Below are 24,682 nucleotides of genomic sequence, written 5' to 3'. Positions count from 1 at the left end.
CCGTGTGGGCATCCACACACGCGCGTGCGTGTGTGTGCATGGACACCCGTGTACATGGGTGTGCGGGTGCTCCTGTGGGTGGATGTCCGTGTGCGTGGGCAGCTGTGTGCGTGGTGGGTGTCTGTCAGCACGGAGATGCCCATCCGTGGGTGCTCCGATCGGGGGGTGTCCATGTGCGAGGGCAGTCATACGTGTGAACGTCGCCATCTCATGGTCCTGCTGTCCCGGGGGGGGACCTGCAGAGCTGGGACACCCACACCCAGGAGGGTGGGGGGACAGGGGACAGCCCCTTCCCTCTTCGTCCCCTCCAGGGCCACGCGGGTGGGTGCGAGTGAGGGCTCTGGCTGCCCGGGGAATAAATCCTCCATCTTTCCCTGGGGAGCCGTGCCTTGTGGGGTGTCAGTGTGGGGGGACACCCACCCCGCGGGGTCCGGTGCCTGTCCCCCCCGGGGACACGAGGTGAGGGGGTCCCGCTCGCAGCGGTGCCGGCAGGAGGCTGAACACGAGCTCCCGGCTATTTTTGGGTGGCTGCGATGACACCTTGGGGCCAGGGAGAGGGAGAAAGTGTCCCCGTGTCCCTCCCGGACCCGGTCGCTTTGATCCAGATGTCCCTAAGGTGGGGGGGATGCACGGGGTTCAGGGACACCCGAGTCCCCCAGCTGGGACTCTGCTCCGCCCGGGGACAGGGGAGGCAGTGGCACGTCCCCAGGGAGCCGGGGGACAGGGGACACTGAATCCCACGTGGGAAGGGACCAGGAGACACACCGGCCCTGACCCCGCTGCCACTGGAGCGCAAAGTGAGGGGAGGCACGGTGGGGGGACATGCTGTGGGTCGCATGGCCCCATGGCTGTCCTTGTTCCCAGTGTCCCCCGCACAGAGCATCACTGGGGGTGCACTTGTGTGTCCCCACACACCCCCAGGGCAGGCACAGGGTCACACGTGTGTCGCCACAATCCCCTGGATGCCTGACCCTCCGCCCCCCCCCCCCCCCCCCGGCTGCTCCCTGTGCCTCAGTTTCCCCAGCTCAACTTCCCTGTCCCCAGGACAACGTTACCCTGAAGGACACTGCCATTGCTGGTGTCCCCACGTCCCGACCATGCCCCACCACCCACGCAACGCCCCCCCCTTGGGGCTGCCATGGAGTGGGCACACACCTGCCATGCCCAGCCCTTGCCCTGCCTCAGTTTCCCCATATCCCACACCCTTCGCCCCCCCCGCACCGCCGGCGCAGAGACCGTACACAACTCACGACACAGTTGACCCCACTCTGCTCTCCCCATCTTTGACTCGACCCGACCTGACCCTTGGCGGCCAGGGGGGCCGGGCAGAGGTGGGTGGCCGGTGAGGGGTGACAGGGTGGCCGGGGCCGAGGTGGCCGCTGGCAGCGCTGCCGAGGAGTATTTCTGGAGCGCGGTTGTGCGCTTTCTTTCCAATCATGTGATGAGGACATTATTTAAGGCGGTTGCGAGGCCGGCAGGCAGCTGCGAGCTGGGCGGCGCAGTGCCACGCTCACAGCCGGCCGGACCCCCGGGCCCCCCCCGTTACACGTGTGTCGCTGTGTGTGTGTCTGTCCCCCCCCCCAACGACACCCCCTCACCATGGTCGACGCCTTCGTGGGCACCTGGAAGCTGGTGGATACGGCCAATTTCGATGAGTACATGAAGGCGTTGGGTGAGTGGCGGGGGGGTCTGCGGGTGGGGGGGGCGGATGGAGTCAGGGCATCACCCCCCCTTCTTTTCTACCCCCCGTTTGCCTGGCCGAGCCCCCCCCCCCACTCCCCACACACGGGGCTCTGGCTGCAGGGGGGTGCAGGCGGTGGAGGGGTCGCTGCTGCCTGGAGGGGGTGGTTTATGGGGGGCTCTGGGGCTTTCTGTCTGGGGGCTTGGGCTGGGTAAGGGGGTGTCGTCCTTCCCCTGCCCCCCCCCGCGGTCACCCCGCGGCGGAGGGAGGGGACGCCCCCGCCAGGGTGCAGGGAGCCCCAGGGACCCCTCCGGCCTCCATCCCTCCCCCCCGAGCCCCCCGGCACCCACCCCTGTGCAGCTCCTGGGCAGGGTGGGACCCCCAGCCAAGACCAGTTTGGTGGGGGGGGGGGGGGGTGTGTGTGACACCGGTGTCCCCCCCCACGCCGCCCAGCCCCGGAGCTGGTGGGTGCTGGTGCAGGATTGATCCCCGAGCAACAGCAGTGTTCTCAGCCCCCCCCGCTTTGCTCCTGCCCCGGAGCCCCCCCAAGCATGGTGGGCACACACAGGACCCTGGAACTGCAGGCGGGGAGCGGTTTTGGGGTTCGCCCCCCCAACATCAGGGGGAGGACGGGCTCCAGGGTGACACAGGGCTGATGGCCGCATCCTGGCCCGCCGCGCACCCTCAGCCCCCCAAACCTCGCACCCCGCAGGCGTGGGCTTCGCCACCCGGCAGATGGCCGGCCTCACCAAACCCACCACCATCATCGAGGTGGACGGTGACAAGATCACGGTGAAGACCCAAAGCACCTTCAAGAGCACGGAGATCAGCTTCAAGCTGGGCGAGGAGTTTGACGAGACCACGGCGGACGACAGGCATGTCAAGGTGAGCCCCCAGCGCCTGCTCCCCCCCCCTCCATGGGACCCCCCCAAAAAGGGTTTGTAGGCTCTACGGGATCCGGCCATCAGCTCTTGGCTCTGGGGCTCCGTCCTTTTTACCTTCAGAAGGCTAAATCCGCTTTGCCCGCTGGGGCTGGTGCTCAAGCCCAGTCTCACCGAGCCACCCCCCCTCCCCGTGCCCCGTTTCGCAGTGGGGTTTCCCCCCAGGGAGCACCCTGGGGCCCGGAGCTGCCGGGAAGGTTGTGCAAGAACCCGGCTCGCAAACCAACTACCCGCCTGGGGGCTTGCTCAAGAGGAGGTGAGGGGACGCGGTGGGGTGGCGGCATGTGGTGTCCCCACTCCGGCTGGGGAGCGGGACACAAGACCCACTTTTGAGCCCCCTCTTTGCTCACCCTACGCATCAGGCAGCTCCGCAGGCAGGGACACGGAGCGGCTGGGCAACCCTGCCTGGCCAACGCCACCCCAGGGGCTGATGCCTCCCCGGGGGTCCCTTGCGGGGGGGTCAACACCTCCCCAGTTGGGCTGTTCCTCCCTGCTAAAAAGCAAGGAAAAAGGGCTTGGAGAAGAGTCAGGGCTTCTTTCATGGCTTCTCCCAACCTGCACGCAGTCCCTCGCAGGACTGATGCGAGGTTTTTTCCTAGTTTCCAGCTGGTTTTTCCTAGTTTCCAGCTGTTATGCACCATGAAATACACCATGCACGGAGAAGCCGGCAGCCCCCTGCCTCCACGGGGGAACCTCGTGCGGGACCTCAGGGCTTGTTAGACACAAAACGCCTTCCCGGCCCCAAAGGAGCAAACGCAAGGGCTGGGCACAAAGCGAGGATGGGCTGAAGCGGGACGAGCGCGAGCAAGGCGGTAGTGCCGGGCAGACGCAGGGCAGGACGTCCCTGCCACCGCCCCGACCCCCCGGGCTGCTGGAAACTATGTCCAGAGGAGACGCGTGAGCTGCCGCCAGCTCCTGGGGCAGCCCGGGGACGTGCCCTTCAGCCGCCCCTCGGATGGTGGCCAGAGGGCACACAGCAGGGCAGCAGGGCCAGGATGGCTGCCCAGGATGGGGCAGGAGGGGTCTGCCACCCTATGGGGCACGTGGGGCACCCAGGATGTGTAGGGATCAGGACTGTGGGGCACCTGAGCTGTGCAGGGAGACCCAAGGTGTGCAAAGATCCTGGCTGCGGGGCATCCGAGCGGTGGGCACATCCCAGCTATGGGAAGACCTGAGCTCTGAGCAGTGGGGGGGGACACCCTGAACCATGGGGGGCACCCAAACCTTGTAGGGTCCTGGACTTTGAGGGCACCAAACCGACGGGGGCACCCAAGCCACAGGAGGTCTCAACCCATGGGACCCCTGAGCCATGGGGGGATCCGAGGGGCAGCAGCCGGCTCTGGAGGAGCTGGGTGGGGGGTCACAGGGCAGGATGGGGGGGGGCAGCCAGCGCCGCTGCCTGCCCCCCGCCCCCGGCTGCGCCCGGCCTGCTGTCACACCAACCTTGGCACCGGCCGGGCTTTTGGGGCTGAGTCAACAGCGACGGCTGTGCAAACAGCGGCCCCAGCGAGCAGAGGCGTGTTCGCCGGATCAGCCCCTCCGAAAACCCTCGCTGGGCCCTCTGGTTTCAAGCACCGATACCTGCCCCGCTTCTTTGATCCCCGCCGGCTCCGGAGCCAAGTTTGGGAGCGGCCAGGATCAGGTGCCGGTAGCCCCGGAGCAGGATGCGGCCCTGGGCAGGGCTCCCTGCACTGGCCCTGGGTCAGGGGGGGCAAGGTCACTGTGACGGTGGCCACGGTGGGGTTACTGGGGGACAGCCAGAGCAGGATCCGGCCTGGGCTGAACCGGGCTGACAAAGTGAAATGGGATGCTGCCAGGTGGGCATCCCAACGGTGGCAACCCACAGCCTGACCCTGAGCCCTGTGGGGCTCTGGGGAGAGCACAAGGACAGCCAGCATTGTCCCCTCCAAGGGACAAAGCCCCCCAGAGCCATGAAATCCCAGGGAGGAGGGTCACGGCAGGTCCTGCTCTCTCCCCGCAGTCCGTGGTCACGCTGGACGGAGGCAAACTTGTCCATGTGCAGAAGTGGGAGGGGAAAGAGACATCGCTGGTCCGGGAGCTGAAGGACGGGAAGTTAATTCTGGTAAGGAAATAAAAATGGTTTTAAATGGTTTTAAAAATGGTTTTGAATCAGCCCATAAACAGGGCAAGCCGGGAGCCGCACCGGCTCGGCACGACTAACCTCCCCACCGCCATTTCTGCCACCAGACTCTCACCATGGGCAACGTCGTCTCGACACGCACCTACGAGAAGGCGACATAGACGCCGTCCCCGGCTCCCCCACCCGTCACCCGGTGCCGCGTGCGCCCCCCGCATCGCCTCCATCCTCGCCCTGTGCCGGGCACAGTTTGCCATGGGCTCGGAGCCCCCTGCGCCCGCCGGGGCTGCCCGCTGCCCCCATCGCCTCGTGGGGCTGCCTGGGGCTTGGGTGGTGGTTTGGGGTTGTTTTGTTTGGTTTTTTTTTTATTAAATAATGGGAAAACCCACATGGAAAAAGAATAAAGGCCCTGTTGTTACAACTCTGGGATCAGTTTACTTGGAAAAAGGCTTTTTCGGCACGTGCTCACCCATAGCGTCGAGCCACACAGGTCTCAGCCAGGCTGCGGGGAGCAGCGTGGGGGTTAAATCCAGCCCGGACACCCCGGCAGAGATGGGGTTAAATGACCAGCGATCCCAGTAGCCCATCTCAGCTGGTTCTCTGAGCTGTGGAAATAAAAGAGTTCGTTACAGTTCGAAAGGTGCTTTTCCGGGGGGGAATGTGAGTTTGCTCCCGCCGCAGCTCTGCCATGGGTCACGCAGGCACGCTCCATCCCGGGGAGAGCGACCGTTCCGCCACCAGTACGGGCGGGCGCTCTCTGCCAAAGCATCAGCTGATGGAGCACGCCCGGCAGCGGGCGAGCCAGGAATCAAGGTCACAACCACTTCACGTCTGGGTTTGGGAAGGGAACCGTCCCAAAAGAGGGGACTCGGCCATGGGGAACTAGGGGGAGGAGCACTGGGAAGGGCCCAGGGGAGGGAGAAGGGGCAGGCTGCCTCCAGCAACACCGAGTCCTCCCCCGCCACGCCAACGGGCAGTCGCCAGCCCCACTCTCGCTTCCCTGTAGAGCCAGAGGCACCAGGAGTGACTCAGCTCCCCCCGTTCGGCACATCTGCCCTGGCCGTGATGAGCTGCTCCCCGCAGACTTCCTCTGCGGTCACTGCGGACCCGAGCAACCCCGGAGCCGGTGCAGCACAGCCCGGCCGTCTGCCATCCCTTCCCCCTGACCTTCAGCTCCAGTTACAAGATTTATGCTCCAGTTGCTCCTTACCAGAAGGCACCAGGCTTCTCGTAGGGGTCACCTCATCACACACCCCCTTTCTGCCCCGGGGAACCTCTGAAAACAACCAGGACTTCAAAAAAAAAAAAACAAAACAAAACCACCCTACAAAACCCTCTCATGCCGGTCACCCCCTCCCATGCAGCTAGCCTTATCTTTCCACGGCCCAAGACGAAGCGTGGAGCATACAAAAAGAAAAGACCCAGTACAAAGTACAACTGGAGATCGGAGAGATTTATTTTCCACCACTTACCAAGGCGGCAAACACACCACAGCTAATGTTTACTTAAAATATCTCCACTCCCCCATTTGCTTCTTACTCTTCCACTCCCAAGGTTTGCAGACAAAACGAGTGAGGCTGGGGGAAGAGTCTGCGGACCAAAGGCAAGGCTCTGCGCCGCTACCGGCTGGGAGGACGCAGCCCCGTCGCGGGGCTCATCAACAGCCACCCCTGTCCCCGAGCGCGGTGCGGGGACGGGCAGGGAGAGCGCAGCTGTGCCGCTCCAACTTTTACAGGCAACGGGCCGGGGGCTGATGTCATGCAGGCTAGGGGCAGCTGGCCGCGCCGGCCAGGGCGGCCACCGGGGGCTGGCAGCTTCCCCAGCGAAACATGAGGCTACAGGATGGGAGAGGTGCCGACGAAGGGGTGTAATTAGCCAGTTTTGGCAGGAGAGCCTACTGGTGAGAGAAAACGTCACCCCGCGCCTGAGGTAACAGAGGACAACTTGTCTCAAAGTCAACACCTGTAACACCACACGCCGAGCGTTACTCTCGGGAGAAGGAAACTCCTTGTCCCTGGAGCAAGGGGCACGCGCTGATTCAGTGCTGTGCGCTCCTCGTGGTGCGCGGCAGGGACTCACGACGCCGGTACCCCCGCCTGCCCGCCCCTCAGTCCCGGGGCTTCTTCTTATGCTTCTTTTTCTTCTTCTTCTTCTGAGACTTGCTGGGCTTCCCTGAATGCTTGGTCCTCTTGCTGGCCGGCTGAGCCCCATCGCTGTCTGAGTCTGAGCTGTCTGAGTCCGACTCGGAGGACTGCTTATTCTTGTGCTTCTTTTTCTTCTTCTTCTCCTAGCAAATGAAGGAAAATAAATGAAAAGCCCTGCACGCGGGAAAACTGTCACTTGAGCTCAACCAGGGCAGTGAGACACTTTCTGTAAGGAGCACCTGACGAGCTGTGACAGGAGCGAGCCTGCTCCGACACGGAAGGTGCACACAGCTTCTGCCCCGGCACGTCAGGATTTACCCACCCCTATCGGTCCGCAGCTGCGCCGCGCAGGGTACGGCAGCTATCAGAGCACAGGGAATGGAAAAGACAAAATGGAAATCCAGGCCTGAAAGTTTTAGTCAAATCACAAGAAGAGAGCCCTTGCTGTCCCCTCCACAGGCAGAGCTTACTCCATTATTTAAGGCTATTCTTTATTAATAGAGATTGGCAGGATGAAGCCTTTTTGCCAACAAAATGGGTTTCTAGAATAGGCAGCTGGATGCGAGCACCATCCCTGCCTCCCCACCCCATCATCAGCCCCCGGAGTGCCAGGAAACGAACGCTGATGCGCTGTAGCGCTAAGGACAACACACCCTTCTCCTTGCAGGAAAGCCCAAGCGATGCCAGTCAGGGTTTCTCACAGCCGTCCCCAGGGAGGAGCCGGGCCGGGGATGAGGAAAGCGCCCTTTTGCAAGCAGCAGCTCCTTGCACAATCTCCGAAGAGATTGCGCACCCTCCTGCCCTCGCAGCGTCCCACCCTCCGCCCCGCACAGGCAGAGTGAGGGGGCAGCGCTGAACCCCCCGGGCTGGGGTTTCTGCAAAGCCCTGAAGCAACAGCTCCGCAGAGCTCAAGACCTGACGTTTAGATGCAGGGTAAGAACAGCTGGTGCTGGAATGAAGCTCCTAAGGAACTCCGAAAGGGAGCGAAACCCTCCATTTTGAGGCATCTGACAGTAACTCCCGAGCAGAGATTACCCTGAGATCAGTACCGCAGTACACCTTCCACCGGAATCACATCGGGCACAGCATCCCACAACAGATAAAGACTTTAATGCTGCAGTACAGAAACTGATGTATATTTAATTAGGAAGCAGTACTGGGGGAGGGGATCTGACCCACCCGTGCCGGCAGCACACACAGCCCAGCCCCTAGCCCTGCTCTGCCCGTCGCTTCACCCCTCTTCCAGCAAGGAGCAGGAGGAGAAAAATGCTGACAGCGGCTCTGGGGAGCCGGCCGTGCCCTCCGAGCCCACGGCTGGGTAAAACACCACCCTCCGGCCAGTGCTGGAGGCAGACTGGGCAGCCAGCGCCAGGGTGAGCGGTCCTGGAAGCGGCTCGGAAGGGATGAGCCAGCGTCGTCAGCTTCTGTGCATGAATAAACCAACACCCAAATCCGCTCCCAGCTCAACTCACCTTTACAACTGCCTGAATACCCACAAAATTATCGCGTAGACCAACTCTCAGAACAAGATGGGAGATTTTTTTTTCTTTTTTCAGGTATATTTTATAGGAAGATGCTTTGGAAAAAAAAACAACAAAACAAACCCACAACAAAACCAAAAAACAATTGTCCTGCAAAAACATGTGGTATTTTCCCTAACACCGCTTGGACCTGGGAAGTAAAGGAAAGCAGCGTGCAGGCAAGTGAGGCCCTAAAAATAATTTTAATATTTTGCATATGCTTCAACGTAAAGCCCCAGTTTTCCATCTAAGTCCAGCAACCCTGGCCTCCAATGAGGATCCACCAGTTTCTCCCATGGCCACATCAACACCAGAGAGACTTTCCAGCGCAAACAGTTATCGTGAACCTTTATCCCATTCAAGGCCAGAAAGAGAACAAGAGGAAAGAAGCAAAAGAGGGTTGCAAGAAGCAGAGATGCCCCAGCAAGGCAACACGAGCCCGCGCGACTGCCTGCGATACACCACCAGTGAGGGACGCAACCCAGCGAGCAGAGCTTGCTGCTTTGACTAAGCCATTTTTTAAACATTTGTGCTTAAAACAAGCTGCACCTTCTCGCTGCTCTGGAACCGGTGCACCCATAAGACTGGAGTGACAATCTTTCCCAATCCTGCTGCAAACCAGCATCCGATTCTCTTCCATAATTTAACCACGCAGTCAGGTGCCAGGGACACACATACTGCTGCCAGCTGCACTGCATGAGGCTTTGTCATCCCCCAGTCGCAGCCCAGCTCCCTTCCCCCTACACGTACTTTAGACTGGTGTCATCCTGGGTTTGTAAAAACGTGCCCTTCGGTTGAGACAGCACAGCAGCGTTGCAGCTGGGGTCAAAGCGAGCTCTTGAAGCAGGGCAGGAGCCATGGCCGTGGCAGCCGGGCTCAGGTGCTCGCTGGGCTCCCCCGGCTGGACCCTCACCCCAGGTACTGTGTTCATCAGCTGGAGAGGTGGGCCCATGTCAACCTCATGAAGTTCAACAAGACCAAGTGCAAGGTCCTCCATCTGCGTCGGGGCAGTCCCAAGCACCGATACAGGCTGGGCAGTGACTGGCTTGAGAGCAGCCCTGAAGAAAAGGACTCGGGGGTGCCGGTGGACAAGAGGCTCAACATAAGCCGTCAGCGCACACTTGCAGCCCAGAAAGCCAATCGTATCCTGGTCTGCATCGGGAGAAGCGTGGCCAGCAGGGCGAGGGAGGTGATTCTCCCCCTCTACTCCACTCTCGTGAGACCCCACCTGGAGCACTGCATCCAATTCTGGAGCCCCTACTACAAGAGAGATATGGACATGCTGGAGCGTGTCCAGAGAAGGGCCACGAGGATGATCCGAGGGCTGGAGTACCTCTCCTATGAGGACAGACTGAGAGAGTTGGGGTTGTTCAGTCTGGAGAAAATAAGGTCTCCTCGGAGCCTTCTAGCGGCCTACCAGGATCTTAAGGGGGGCTACAGGAAAGCTGGGGAGGGACTTTTTAGGATGTCGGGTAATGGTAGGACTAGAGGGAACGGATTAAAACGAGAGATGGGTCGATTCAGACTGGACGTTAGGAAGAAGTTCTTCACCGTGAGGGTGGTGAGACACTGGAACAGGTTGCCCAGAGAGGGGGTGGAAGCCCCATCCCTGGAAGGGGCTCTGAGCAACCTGATCTAGTGGGAGGTGTCCCTGCCCATGGCAGGGGGGTTGGAACTAGATGATCTTTAAGGTCCCTTCCAACCCTGACAGTTCTATGATTCTATGATTCACTGGCACCACCTCAACTGCCATAGTAGAAAGGCATAGAGGAGCTGTTTACTAAACAGCAAAATGAGGAAAGAAAACTCATTTATTTTAGGTATTGTGCATCCAGCAGTTGCCCGTGCAGCAGGCAGCGAGATGGGCCTTTCCAATTCCTCCTGGAAAACGCTTCTCATGGAGCATTCCTAATTCCTCCTGCTGAGGGAAGTGGGGACGTTTAGCCTAGAGAAAAGGAGGCTCAGGGGAGACTTTATCGTTCCCTACAACTGCCTGAAAGGAGGTTGTAAAGAAGTGGGGATCCGTCCCTTCTCCCAAGTAACAGGCGACAGGACAAGAGGAAACGGCCTCAAGTTGCGTTGGGGAGGTTTAGATTGGACAGTAGGAAAAATTATCAAGCACTGTAACAGGCTGCCCAGGGCAGTGGTAGAATCACCATCCCTGGAGGTATTTAAAAGCCGGGCAGACGTAGTGCTGAGGGACGTGGTTTAGTGATGGGTTTTGTCAGTGTTATGCTGATGGCTGGACTCAATGATCTGAAAGGTCCCTTCCAACCCAGGCAATTCTATGCTGACCGCCACCTCTGGAGGGCTGAGCTCTCCGTTAGCAGCGGTAATGAGTCTGCTGAGCCTGCGCCAATGGGTGGGAGAAGCCCAGGGCATTCAGTTCCTGGCATCACTAGCCCAGGAGAAGGGCTCTTGGTCAGCCAGACAAAAAGCCATGTGTCCCAGGCTCCCCCTCCCCCAATTTAAAGAGGCTGAATGACACCTTGTTCAGAGCGTGGCTGTGCACAGGCTTTGGGGAGCAGCACAATGGGAGACAGACAGTGGTCAAATGACAGCCCCAAACATAACACATAAACGTGTTTTACATTCCGCTACGGAAGGGAGTGTAATGGGAGAAGGCTGGAGCCCCCAAGCCAACAACTCCACTCATTTTCTTTGCCAAGAGTGTTCTAAATGACCTCAAGGCCACTCTTGGGCTTGCAGAGAGTTTTACTGGGAAAGGTTTGCTGTAAGTCACCCCCGCCTTGGCAGGGCTGTTGGTGCCATGCACTCATTTCAGGAGGAAGCAGAAAGCAGCAGCAAGCCCAAGGGCACGGTTATGTCAGTCACAGGACAGGCAGGACAAGTCCCGAGGGAGGACACCCTCCTTGGCCAGTTGCTGCAGACATCTAGAGGCTAAGCCAAGGGATAGAAAATGCATGATTAGATGAAGGGAACAGCGGCAATCAGCCACAGATACCTGTACAAAACCAGAATGATTGGTGTGGGCAAGTATTTCCACCTGCTCCAACGCAACCAAGCGCGGCACTGGGCTGACACCGGTTTCATGGGTCCGGCATGAGATCCTCACTCCTCCCTTGGGCACCCACAGGTGCTGCCTTAGGCCTGTTACGCACCCACCCCTCCCCAGGGGAAAAGAACAAGCCTGGCTGGAAAGGGATTGGAAAGCATCCACGGAAAGAAAACTCGCTTCACAGAAGGAAGCCTGAGACACTGCAGCATGTGCATATTCACCCAGACGACTCCAAGCTTTGAAACCAGCACTCATCTGTTTGAAACAGAAGCCAGAAGGAGCTGCTAAGCACAGCATGAAAAATGAGGCAAAGAGGGGTTAAAAAAAAAATCCCTTGCAGTAACTGACTTTTACATCCCAGTTCTGCATCATCTGCTGCACGCTTGGAGGTGCTCAGGTAGCTCACCAAGGCAGGCCAGCATGTTAGAGCCCAGCCCTGTATCTAGGTATGCATTAACAGCGAGGGCACGGGGTTACTGGTAGCCCTCCAGTGCCACCCACAATCTTCCCCTGAAGGATAAATTGTCTTAAAATTGCCTGGGGAAGAAGTAGTGCCCCAAGGCGGAGAGCACTGAGAAGGCTCCTCCCCACGAGACATTTCTTCCATTAGCTTCAGCCACTTCCAGACAAGTGCAGTTTCCCCGTGAAGATTAATACACTGGCTTACGGGAAGACAGGCCGAGCCCGTCTACATTTCATTTTAAACCAACATATTCTCCCATAAGAGTGGGGACACAAAAGGCCCAGCTAAAGACATCAATTTAGCATTGATTGTGTGTTGTAGCACCAGATACAGGCTATCAATTAGTGACCAACAAAGGAAGGGAGCTAGCAGCTTATTTAATGTGAAACAGAACAACTCTTCTAGGGAGGTGGAAGAGCAAAGAAAACACGTGGCTTGGAGCGGAACATCAAGCAGAGTCCTCCGGGACTCCAGGGAAGAGAGCAGACGATTGAGTTCACTCCACACCTAGCAGACCCTGGACAGGTATCAGTTTTCTGTAGCTTCACAACAGCCCTATGATCATTGATGTCACCCAAAATTTGAGTGTTTACAATTTGCTGCAAGATAATACCAGGCTCAAGGTCCCCCTACCCGCAGACCAAGGGCAGAAACAAATCATAACTGTCTTTAGAAGAGGATGGTGAAGAGTTAAATCTTCTAGAGAAAGGGATGCAGCAAGGAGAACTTTCTCAAGCTTTTCCAGCCTGTGCACATGGTGAGAAAGTTTGACAAGACCTTAACAACTAACAGAGTTTCATTCCGGAGCTTGGGAAACTTTCTCAGCACACGAAGGCTGAAGACAGGACAGGATGTCACACCAGTCCCTTCAGGATTACAGGGGAAATAAAAATACACACGTGGACATTGTGATGGCTGGAAAAAAAAAAACAAAACAAAAAAACAACACACAAACCAAAACAAAAAAACCCCACACAACCAAACCTCACGCTCTCCTTTTTGGGGACGTCTAACAGCCAAACTGCTCACACCAACAGACAAAAAGTACTTTAAGTGCAATACTGCAAGCACCGCCACAGCATAAGCACACACCAGACTGCAAATGCTGCAGGGCGCAAGCCAGCGACAAAAGAGTTTAACATTTTCTGTAGCAGGAGGGAGTGCTGCTGTGAAATCATTCTGCACAAGCAGCATCCTTCTATTGGACGGCAGATTTCCTTAAATTCCAGCATCTTGGTACTGGGAGACAAGCACTCTGCTGCTCACCAGTAGCCTCACCATTGCGCAAGCAGGAGCGTTTCTCTAGCTCAGGTATGGGCGAGGGCAGCGCCAAGGCAAAGGCCAGATTTCTGCCTCCAGCAACATCAGCAAAGCCCTGCCGCACCCAGAGCTTCAAACTGGTCTCCGGAACCAATGGCTGCTGATGGATGAAGCTCAGCTCAGCTCTCAGGCACACCCAGGCACTCCCCCAAAACTGCAAACACCGCATTTGAGTAAACATTTTGAGCGGATTTTGCCCAAGCAGACTCTCAGCGTAAAGATACAGAGGGCCAACAAGGATGAAGACCTGCACATTACGGTTCCTTGCACACCCTGGCCAATTTACGTAACGAAAACAGAACAAACTTGCTTCAAAATCTCTCATCTACAAAATCCGTGTTGTGAGCTGGCATGCAGAAGAGCAACAGGCTGGGCTAGATCCTGATAGTGCTGGTTTCTCCTACTTTATTTTTAAAAAGCCGACACTAAGAGGGGACCACATTAGCACACCAGGCTCCCTCCTGTCCTTTGTAAGCAAAGTTGCTCGGGGCTACGCTTTAAGAATGTTACAACAGTTCATTCCTTCTAAAGGTATTTGATTTTTTAGATAAGAGGGGAGTGCCCAGAACTCTCCAAGAAGTTTAAATATTTTTCACCAGACCCTTTTCTGGTGTTATGGTCTCATTTGGAGACTTTATGTCTGTCCTTGTGAAAAATTAGAACTGATTTCCAGACATGTGTCTTTCTGCATCTCCAGAGAGGTGCTAGTATTCCTTCTAGGGGTTTTTAATTCTTAAAAAGAAAAAAAAAAGTTAAAATTCCACCATCTAATTTAAATCCAAACAAGATTCATTACGTAAATCTGAAAGTATTATTGCATCCCTTGTTTCAGGACCAGTCGGAATTAATCTGATGAGAGGAATTCGGTCTATGGTCATTAAATAGATATAGCGAAGTTCAGAAAAGCACAGACAAGAACAGCAAGAGAACAGCACAGTGCGTGAAGAGCTGTGCCCTAAGCTAATGCCATTTAAGAACTTGTAAAACAAGTACCAGGTACAAGTGAGGATGGATTAAGGCTTGATGAACTACAGGTCACTGAACAAACAACAATTAAGAAGGTGTGGTTTTGACATGAAGAGACAACATCTGCAAGCATGAAAATCTTCTACACAGTAGGAGAAAGAGCAGCAAAGTCTGCCAAAAGAGCCATCACATTTACTACGCGATTCCAATGACCGTCACAAAACTACCCCAGGGATACGGAAGTGTCTGAGCAGAACATGGGATGCTTTTGTGGAATTCAAATTACAGGGGTTACTCCTAGTGTCAAAACAGCAGATCTCTTCCTGAAAGACAGACAGGAGAGAAAATTCCAAAGGTCCGTTTCTTCTCAGCACGCCTCCCTCCCACACAGGCTCAGAACAGGCACACCGCCGCTTTCCCATAGGAGCTGCTTCACCCTGCGACCCAGGAGTAAAAGCAAAAGGGACACAGCCCCGTGCCTGCGCAGCTGCCAGCGACTCCTTGGATGATCCCCGGTACTCCCGCACAGTGCCGCGACAGCAGCATCCCCGCTTCTCCCTCAAGTCACTGATTTTCTCAGGGATGACGGGAGGCAGGACAGTGCTCTCATGTGCAGAGCACTAACAGGGGGATCTCTCACTAGAAAGACTTGTGCCCTCGGTCACACCAGAAGCCTGGGCTAGTGCAGAGACTCGAAGCCTCCAGCTTCCTCTTAACCCTGTAAATGCTGTGGGGCTCAGGCAGGAAGAAAGTGAGGAAACCACTGGGAAGGAAAGCTGAGAAAAAGAGGGAGTGAGGACCCTGGCATATTTCTGTAAGGAGAGGAGTCTCTGGGGGGAGCGAAGAGCACGTGGAGACTGCAAGGAAGCATCGGATCAAAGAAACAGAAGATGTTGATCAAGAACAACGAAAAATGTTAATACCATTGCTATGACACTAAACGGATGCTTGGTAGATAGCAGTTCCCTACATACTTAAAAATATAAGCTCTACATTTCTGTTACAAACATCAGATGGGATGGGGTCAGCACGGCAATCGTTACTAGGTGGATTGAGCTATTTCTACTTTGTGTAAATCCCCCTGGGGCTCCAGGCAAGCGGGGAAGCACATGGTGGCTCCCAGACAAGATCACAGCAGGCACTTGGAGACAACAAGGGAGCTATTCATTTCGAGGATCCCACATCCTGCCTCCAAAAAAGCTCAAAGTTTCATTTTCCAGCACTGAAAAACATCTGAAAACTTTTGATCTCCTCCTTGAGGAGGGAGGAAGATCAAAGGAACAAGCAAGATTTAAAGGAAGGCTGTTAATCCACAGACCCAAAAAAATCAGTGACAAATTCAGGACAGTGACCCACATATCCTGTAGTCTCAGCAGGGCAAGACTCCATAGGGATTCCCCGCCCCGTGGATGGGCACCGATATGATAACGAGCTAATTGCACACCTCTTAGTGTTAATTTTTCCCCACAGCATTTAAATAACAGTTACACAAGCCTTTACCAGACAAACCATCCTCACTGCCAGAGGGAACAGAACCCAAGGCAGGAGAAGCCAGCCCTGCTGGGGTGTTACCGACGGCCCCTCACACTGCTCTGCGGCAAGAGAGAAGCCCAACGCCTGAAGCCCAGAAAGGTCAGAGTCGCAGTTAGCCCGGGATCTGAGAGACGGCTTGGTTCAATCGCGTGCTTCCGAGATCAGAATAGAAAGAAGAGTATGTGTATTTTCTATTGCAGCGTAACAACACTTGGCAGACAAGTCCAAGATACTCTTGAGTGAGAGCCTACTTAGCGGGGAAGCAAAGCACAGCACATCTCAGGACTGGACCAGGCAACAGGATCTACAGCCAAGAGAGATCCTGTTCCCGCTACTGGATCAGCTATCCAGAGCACCACTGGGCAAGCGAGAACTGCAGATTAGACACCAAATTAACACCAACTTCGTTTTGTACTGACTGTAGGGCAGAAGCAGTTATGCCACAGGGCAGAGACCGACACAAGGAAAGTCACAACACACCTGGCTCTTCCACTGTAGTGCAGTCGCCACCTACAATCCCCCAAACAGCCCCAGCTACTCCTCTCTTACTCAAATAAGAGTGTATCAAAGTGCCATAAACCAGACAAACAGTGAAAAAATGTGACTGGAAGCCAGACTTCAGCTACCAGTGTCGCTCTGGACTGCTCCAAGTACTGCAATGAAACCAGACTCCTCCATTCCCTGTCACCACCACCCGCAGTCTCTCCTCTAGCGCTAATACTGCTGCAACTCCCCACTGAGCCTGGGAGAACTAAGCCCTCAGAAGCTGGTTCTCACTATGCAATTGCTAACACCGTCCTTGTCCCTCTCCTGTAAAAAGGAAACGCACCACCTCTCCTGCCTGTTGCCCCTCTCCACGGATACAGACAGGCCACAGAGCTGGAAAGAGAAAGAAAATGAAAAAAAAAAAAGAAAAAAGGGGCTTTGAAAGTGTAATCAAAGTTGGACTCCAGTTGTAAAGGGGGTGACGAAACAGTTTATTTACTGAAGTCTAGAATTGGAATACTCATTGCTGTATAAACAGACTGACCACCAAACACACCCATTTTGGATTCGTGTCTCCCCCACATTTTATAGCAGCGTGGACTGAAGCCAGAGTTCAACCACTGGACAGAAGAGGTCTCTTATCTCTTGACATTTTCACATAGACAAAAATTGTTTTAGGGCCTGGAAACAGAGTATGGTCCCTGTGCAAATACAACCAGCGATTTTCCCCTGCCATGTGCAGATAAGCCTAGTTCACGTTGCACTGGCTGGGTCAGGATACCCCCTGTAGCAAGGCAGCAGGGCATTTAGTTTAGATGAAAGAAAGTTGTTAGGGCAAGAACAGCGGGAAGGGCAGGGAAACAGGGTTATTGGCAAGAACCACAGAAATTCAGGAAACTGCAGCAATTTCTGTAGAGCCCCACAAAGCCCAGGGAAAAAAAAAAAAACAAACAAACAAACCAAAAAACAACAAACCAACCACAATTTCTCACCGTAAGGAATATCTTTTGAGACCGTGCATCTTAAAGACACTTTAAGAAGAATACAGGGAGAAAGTGTAAGAATTACTAAAAAGTCTGCAGAGGAGATTCCTGGTTTTTCTACAGAGCCTGCACAAACTTGAGCCACTTTCTCAGCCCAGAACCGGCTACTCATAACCACATTGCTGTAGTAAATTACAGGTGTAACGACACAGAACAAATTATCTGGCTCACTTTTCCAGGCTAGCAGTAGGGCACCTCGTACCTTTTTCCTTTTTTTTGAAGACTCGTCAGCCAGGCTGGTCTTTTTATCTCTTTCACGTCCTGCTGCTGCCACCTCCTCTTCCTCCTCTTCTGGAATGAGGCTATATTTGGTACCTCCAGGCTGCACGAAACACTCCTTGGCAAAATGACCTGTAAAATAGTGTTTCAAGGAGCAATCTTTTTAAACAACTGCATTTCAGACACATGAAGTGCCTCAATGATCTTTTTATTATTAGTTACAATAAGAGAATCTACACTGTACATTTTTGTCCTAGCATTTCAGCTAGTTTAACACGGCCTGATTAAACAGGCCAGGTGAGCAAATGCAACCCAGGGCATTCTGTAAAGATTAGTCAGGCAAAAACTAAGACACTCTTGTCTGAACAGGGCAATTGGTAGAAACGTGTCTGCGCAAGGGCTTAAAAAGCACGGAAAAGTGTATGGGAAAAGGAGTAAATTGGTGTGATAGGCACCTGGTAAATGAGATCAAAACCACAAATATAGAGGAAATCAGCTCACTCCGGTTCTACCCTTTCTGCTCTGGAGACATCAAAGCTGACCTACTAACAGTGGTAGTGGAAACTGCAGAGAGATAGCATCTGCCTGTCCATGAGGAGTAGACATCATCATTAAAAATCAGACTGGAAATACACAGAATCCAGCTTAAACCTTTGGGGGTTGTATTTTAAAGATAGTTATCTACCACTACAGAGAACCATATTCATGATTAACCTTCTCCAGAACAGCATTAACTCCAGCTTAACTGCTTACTGTACAGCTAAATAACATAAGACTAGTAGGATGCAGCAAAAAGTCCATGTACAAAACACCGTCTCAGCAACTTGCAAAGAGCTACTGAAAAGGCACCACCTAAGCCAGCTTCCTACTGCTGAACTAGGCAAAACACAAATATTTCACCAACCCCCCGCCCCAAAAAAAAAAACCCACACGCTTGTTTTCAGCTCTAAGACACTGCTCACAAGCTAACACTGTGCTCCCAACAGCTGATCAGTAATGTAATTTCCACTGATGGTTCTTCAGAATGAAAGGATCCGGTGGAGGCATATATTTATTTCTACCGTGTTTACTATTATAAGCACACTTTCTGCAAGGTCAAGCTGAACACGCACCTTCCCACAGGAGCTGAACGTTTTGTTGTTTATGATGGATATATTCATTATTTTTGCAGGTTGTGCTACGTGGTGTGCCCAAGGAGAGGAAACAAGCCTTGAAATAGCACAGAAAGAGCTGCTTCCTTGACGCCACTTTCCTGATGCTGAGCGTACGGGTCACAGATATTCTCTTTGCTCTCATTCATCACTAGTGAGAACACCAAGCCACAACTGTGGATTTATTTGATATGTTCTGGGCATCTCAAGTCTTTTTGTGTCCTAAAATGCAAAACTGGAACAGGACCTCTGCTATAAGACACATTAACACAACTACTGCAAGAAGGGAAGCTGTACTGGACCCGTACTCAGGAGGAAGGATCTTTACAGGAAGCTCAAAGGGATGCGATTTTAAGAAACAAACCTTTATAAAAGAAGATCAGTTAAGTGCTTCCATTTCATAACAAGTGACAGAAAATGTAGCTCTCCTCTAAAACAGACACATGGAAGCAAAATTCAGTCCTTATACGCAGCCACGAGACAGATGTCCATACAATCCTACCTTCAGGTCACTACCTGGTTAGAACAAGGTTACATCAACAGAACAAGACAACGCTGCATGAATGTACCTTTGCAACCACATTTCTTGCACACAGTGTTCAAGACAGCTTCAAGCGTGATCTTCTGACTCGTGTAGTCTCTGAACATGCGTTTTTTCCTCTCATCCTGACTAGAAAGAGAAGGACAGTCCCATTTTTAATCCACTTGCATCTTTAACCCTGTATATTTATATGGACAGAACCTAAACACAAGTTTTCGCAAATGTTGCTCTAAAAATACCACTTATCACTCTGAGAGTGAACAGTTTCTGAACAATATGCTGTTAATTTCAGCCTTTGGTCAGTTAGAAGAGGCCCAGCTAAAAAGTAAAATTACAAATCAGAAAATTGGTTCTGTTTTACCTCAAACCAGGACATTAGCTAAACCAAAGAACGGAGCTGACGAACTGCTCCTTAGAATAAACCACATCATTAACAGTGTATTACCTGCCATTTCTACTTTTGAGATTAACGCAAGCATTCCCTACACAGAGCAGATGAATGCACGGAGCTGCACTTCACAGAATCACTTACACCCTTTATACTAATATCTGTATTTTGTACGTGATTACACACACATATATACACTTGCCTAGTATGAAAATAAAGCAATTTTATTTGACCTGCAAGCGATAACCAAAAAAAAAAAAAAAAGATAGGCAAAGAAGAAGCTCTGCAACATCCAAACAGTTAAGATTTGATTTTGTAGTACGTGTAGGTAAGACAAATCCCAGCTGGAATGAACAGTCCTTCCAGCACAAGCACACGGCCAGAGTGCAGGAATGAAAATCCTGCTGCGGTGTGAAGGGCTGCAACTCCCTGCAGCCCTCCACCAGCTCCTGCCTGCCTCTCGGCAGCGTAACCAAGGGAGAGCCTTTAATCGACCCTCAAGCCAGCCAGTGCATCAGCAGGGGGCTCTGAGCCCCCCTCACCCTCCAAAGGAGGGGGGACCTAGGGAATACGTATGGCAGGAAAGCCAGGAACGCAAGGCAGGCAGTAGCGACCTGTCTGATCTGTTCTATTCTGCTCGGTAGATGTACCTACTCAAGAGAAACATTGTTGGGATCAAGGTCTTTTCCTGTGCCTTGGTTCACAACCTTCATGGAGAGGGAAAGCTTCAGTTTGTCATCTTTCATCTGAAAGAGAAAGGTATGGAATGAGAAGAATAAATGACAATGATGTTCATCAATACACTGTGCCTGGAGGCCCATAGAGAAGGAAGGAAATTGTCAGATAGCGAAGAGCAGCACTACAAGACACTACGTGCTTTTCTTCTACTATTTCATAGCTGAATTTACATTTGAGAGTGTTCTAGCTAATAAAATAGCCTCTGTTAAGCAGCTATGTCAGTAATAAGACACGATCAAACTATAGGTCCGTTCAGGTCAATATTCTGCTTTCAACATGACCAAACCCAAGTACACGTTTGGAAGCCTGGCTGTAACTCCAAAGTCATCCACCAATGCAGTTCCCTGGACCAGTATTTTGGCCAACTTGCATCCTAAAAAAAATAAAACTTTATATCCTTTTTCCCATTTAGATTCTCTTAGGAGACTAAAAATGTTTTAAATATCTCTATTATTAGGATTCACGAAAGAGTAAGCCCCTAAGTCCTTGATTGCCACATTATCACTTTAGAAGCAAAAGTTGAATGTTTGGGGGGTTTTTTAAGCCTTTTTTTCCAACTTTCTGCATTTTCACCAGTGTTGCTATTGAAGGGGTTTGCTGTTGAAGGCGTTTTGTCTGTTTATGACATCTATGCAGTTATTTGCAGGCAATCTAACAATGAACTGTTCTGCTGTCCACCTTTCCAACACTCTTCTGCCCCTTGCCTCTAAAGCAAGGAAGCCAGGAAGCCAACAACTGCGTTCCAAATAAAGAAAACAGTGGCTTAATAAAAATTCATTAGAAAAAAAAAAACACCACACCACAAAATCTTAAAAAGCACGCCACAGATGTCTAAAAAGAAGCTGTAAAGTCTTTCATAGTTTTTCTACACTGCTTAAATAAGACAAAGTTTCTCAATCCATTTCCCTATCTCACACAGAATGAATCCTTGTTTTGTACACCAACCCGATTATCTTCTTCCAAAAAAAATGCAAAGCATTTATGGCCAAGTCCTATGCAACTTTGAACTGAATGCTTCCACCTTGATCCCAACAAAACACAGCCAGCTTGCTTTGCTTCCACGGCTCACCAAAGCAAGCATTCAGTTTTTGTTCCAAGTAATCTTTAAATACAGATGATATACCCTACCGTCACGTTTTCTGCAGGAGAAAAAGCAATGTATCTTGTAGAGGGGGGAAAAATAATGTATAGTCCTCTCACTTCAAAACAAACAAAAAGCCTCTGTATTTTCTCTTGGGCATAATTCACTGACACTGATACTTTTTAGAAAGCAAAACAAACGAACATAAATCTCGGCTTCTTCTGAAAATGCACCTGTCTCTCAAAACAGTGAGCTGTGTTTATATCAGTTCTTATCTTTGAAGCATCTCAAATTGCTTATTTAGCCACCAAATCACACAGTTACAGTGATACAGCTGCGAAGGGCAGCACAGGGGAAGAAAGGGAGGCGTTTTGATGCTTTCAAGCCAAAAGTTTTTACGAATTCCCTTTTTCTCAACTGCATTGTTGCAAGTCAGACGAGCCGTCTGCCCGAAGTCACGTCTGGAGGTACAGAGAATTCACCCGTCTGTAAAACAGAGCCCGTCAAACCCTGACAATGCGACAGGAACGCATAGCCTCTGTCTGCAGAAGCTCTCAGAGGTTTTGCAATGTATTTTATCTACACAGCACTAAAACAAGAATTAACGTTACCTCTTTTCCAATAAGCTTCACCCATACTTTGTCTCCAACGTCTACTATCTCTGAGGGTTTATCCACGCGGCAGGCGGACATGTGAGTCTTATGGACAAGGCCTGGTCAGGGGGTTAGAAGAGAAGAAAGGGAAAAAAATAAAGACAAATCTTCCCTGAATTTCAGTTTTGCCCTATAGGACAGCAGTCTCCAAAGTGGGATGGATGCGAGACTATCCTTTGGGGTGCGGGAGGAAATTATTTTCATACCATTAATAAATAAAGAAAATGTAATAGTGCTTATTTCATCTTTAGCTCACCTCTTTTTAATTTCTGTTTAGGAACATGTTTTATAATGTACATAACATTAGGACAGTAGTACATGTCTATAATTTATAAATAAATATACACACATTGAGGGGTGCGTGTTCAAAAATTTTTGTAACTGATAGGGTTAACTGATTTTAACTGACCGTGCACTGGGGGTGGAGAATCGAAAGCGTTTGAAGACCACTGCTGTGGGAGACAGGGAACACATTCAGCAGTTGCCCTAAGCAAAACTAACCGCTTCTTTCCTCCAGTACATTATGCAGCTGAGAATCAACTAGTTGCATCAATCAAACATATAAAAGTTCATCAAGATCTGCTCCAAATTAACTCAGAGAAGCAGGCCCCCAAAGCATTCTCTTTTTACCCAAAATATCAGACGCCCACAAGGAAAACCGTAGCAGGCACTAACACCTCTCCCTTTCTGCCTGTCCTCTGAGGCCACCCCAAGCACTGGAGAACAGAGTCCATTTCACGCATCAGCGCCACAATACTTTGCTGGCAAAGTCGAAAGCATGAAACACCAAGGCTGCCCTGATCTCCTGTAATTGCAAGGTGACACAGCCCCAAGACTGTATTTTTAATTTGCGCAAATGACACGTGGGCTACAGGGTTACACAAGGGAGGATAAATATGGAAACACACCTTGCTGTTCAAGCTCGTATTTCCGGGCTCGTTTTGTGTCTCAAAGCGACTTCCCTCCAGCAGACACGCGTCTGCCCACAAACTTTTATTAGAACTGGCACTCCAGTGACTGGGCACTTTAAGGGGAGAGCAGAGAAGGGGTTATTTGTGGCGTACCAGCATCTGGCAGAACAGCCACCCTACGCTGCTTCTTTTGTAAAATAAATTAGTTTGACTGGAGGTTTCCCAGAAACGTAGACAGAGCTTTAAGCCAGCGTTTCTGATTTATTTTTTTTATTTGAGCTTTATTTGTATCGGTCATAAAAGAATTAAGTTGGACAAATCATCTAACCGTAGAAAGTTTCTATGACCTTAAAATGATTCTCTAAAATATCCTAAAGCCCTCTAAGTCTTTTTGGCGTTCATGTAAACTTACCATCATATTCTAAATACTTTCCGAGAGCCTCAATTCCTTCCTAATTTAGAAAAAACCCCACCATTCTCCGAGCTTTTTCTAAAAGCTAGCAGGCCTTTAATTCAGAGGATGACTGCTTGGCTTGAACACGCCAACATGAAACAACGTCTGAACAAAGTAAGAGAAACAAACCTTGCTTCCTGCAGCCTGGAATTTTTATAAATGCCCCATATTCCGTCACTGTAGCAACCTGCGAAGAAAATCAACGCACCACCTAAGGAAAAGCCCTTCATAAAACATGGATTAGAATCATGCAATGTTTTGGGCTGGAAGGGACTTTAAAGATTATCTAGTTCCACCCCGCCGCCCTGGACAGGGACACCTCCCACCAGCCCAGGTTGCTCCAAGCCCCGTCCAACCTGGCCTTGAACCCCTCCAGGGATGGGGCAAGAACATGCACAAAAAGACCACACGGTCTGCTTTCCTTCAGTTTTAGATTTCAAGGCAGGTCAGACACTGCCATGCTTGATAACTCCGGAGCAGGTGCGATACGTGCGCTCAGCCAACCGCTCCTACACTACTCAGATAAGCATCTTTCTTACATGTGTGTGTGTATATATATATATATCTATACTTATGTACATAAACACACAAATACACAAGTATACGTGTGCACATACGTGGAACAGAACCATCAGTTACCCAAACTGCCACTGAACTAAGCCGTGCCTAAAACAACAAAATAAAGAGCTAAAGCAGCAGACCGCTGACAGCACGCCTGCAGGGGCCGGCTGCAGGCAGCGGCCCCACACACCTCTCCCTGGAAGATGGCGTAGAGCTCGGGCAGCGCCTCCATCCCTGCAGCCCTCGCCGGCTCCAGGCGAGACACGGTCCAGCCAACACCACCTGAATTCACCCCGGGCTCCTGCACGTTGGCCACCCGAGTGCAGAGCGATACCTTAAAAAGAAATATTTCATTAACGCAGGAAGCCACCTGCGGCCAGGCTTATTAGCAGCCAACAGCGAGGAGTTAATTTGGACTTAGGCTACAGCCCGCCCCGACGCCCCTTGCCCATACGCCGCGGGGTCCAGCGGCTCTCACCGGCTCGGGGGGCGGCTGGGCCGGCCCAGGGCCGGAGGTCGCGGTGCCGGGCACAGGCCCAACCCTGGTAGGCGAGGCCGGAGGGCACCGGACGGTGGCCGCGGGGAAGCCGGGGCCCGTCAGCGCCCACCACGGCACCCCCCAACCGCCGCCATCACTTGCCCCCTCCGGCCGCCGCCATTTTGCTTCCTCCACACACCCCCTCACCTTGCGGCACCTCTTCACTCCGCCAATCGCCGAGGGCAATAATAGCGAGTGGCAGCCTCCAGCCAATCAGCGTTACTTGTGCTAGG

At 52.4% G+C, this 24,682-nt stretch overlaps 2 protein-coding genes across 2 annotated transcripts; one reads left to right on the top strand and one right to left on the bottom strand.

Moving 5' to 3' along the window:
• The first annotated feature begins 1,327 nt into the window (after nucleotides 1-1,327).
• Nucleotides 1,328-5,141, top strand: FABP3 (fatty acid binding protein 3). Its single transcript, XM_074562676.1, has 4 exons — nucleotides 1,328-1,672; nucleotides 2,394-2,566; nucleotides 4,604-4,705; nucleotides 4,831-5,141. Exons 1-4 carry the CDS (start codon nucleotides 1,600-1,602, stop codon nucleotides 4,882-4,884), a joined length of 402 nt encoding a protein of 133 aa, XP_074418777.1. The 5' UTR covers nucleotides 1,328-1,599; the 3' UTR covers nucleotides 4,885-5,141.
• Nucleotides 5,142-6,152: 1,011 nt separating this feature from the next.
• On the bottom strand, nucleotides 6,153-24,603 carry ZCCHC17 (zinc finger CCHC-type containing 17). The gene is made up of 8 exons (XM_074562675.1): nucleotides 24,390-24,603; nucleotides 24,102-24,245; nucleotides 23,480-23,537; nucleotides 21,944-22,044; nucleotides 20,168-20,259; nucleotides 19,154-19,254; nucleotides 17,417-17,565; nucleotides 6,153-7,007 (listed from the first exon to the last, which is right to left on the bottom strand). Exons 2-8 carry the CDS (start codon nucleotides 24,141-24,143, stop codon nucleotides 6,828-6,830), a joined length of 723 nt encoding a protein of 240 aa, XP_074418776.1. The 5' UTR covers nucleotides 24,144-24,245; nucleotides 24,390-24,603; the 3' UTR covers nucleotides 6,153-6,827.
• Between the last annotated feature and the right edge of the window lie 79 nt (nucleotides 24,604-24,682).

The sequence above is a fragment of the Larus michahellis genome, chromosome 19, assembly GCF_964199755.1.
Source record: "Larus michahellis chromosome 19, bLarMic1.1, whole genome shotgun sequence".
Taxonomy (NCBI): Eukaryota; Metazoa; Chordata; class Aves; order Charadriiformes; family Laridae; genus Larus; species Larus michahellis.
Note: the sequence above shows the minus strand (reverse complement) of the source record. Positions and strands in the feature narration are given on the sequence as shown.

Coding starts and splice junctions, on each gene's coding strand:
- FABP3 (XM_074562676.1), top strand. CDS start 1,600: ATGGTCGACGCCTTCGTGGGCACCTGGAAGCTGGTGGATACGGCCAAT. Junction 2,567..4,603: donor CGGACGACAGGCATGTCAAG/GTGAGCCCCCAG, acceptor CTCTCCCCGCAG/TCCGTGGTCACGCTGGACGG. Junction 4,706..4,830: donor AGGACGGGAAGTTAATTCTG/GTAAGGAAATAA, acceptor TTCTGCCACCAG/ACTCTCACCATGGGCAACGT.
- ZCCHC17 (XM_074562675.1), bottom strand. CDS start 24,143: ATGGAGGCGCTGCCCGAGCTCTACGCCATCTTCCAGGGAGAG. Junction 22,045..23,479: donor TCCAGGCTGCAGGAAGCAAG/GTTTGTTTCTCT, acceptor CCCCCTGACCAG/GCCTTGTCCATAAGACTCAC. Junction 19,255..20,167: donor CCCAACAATGTTTCTCTTGA/GTAGGTACATCT, acceptor TTCTCTTTCTAG/TCAGGATGAGAGGAAAAAAC.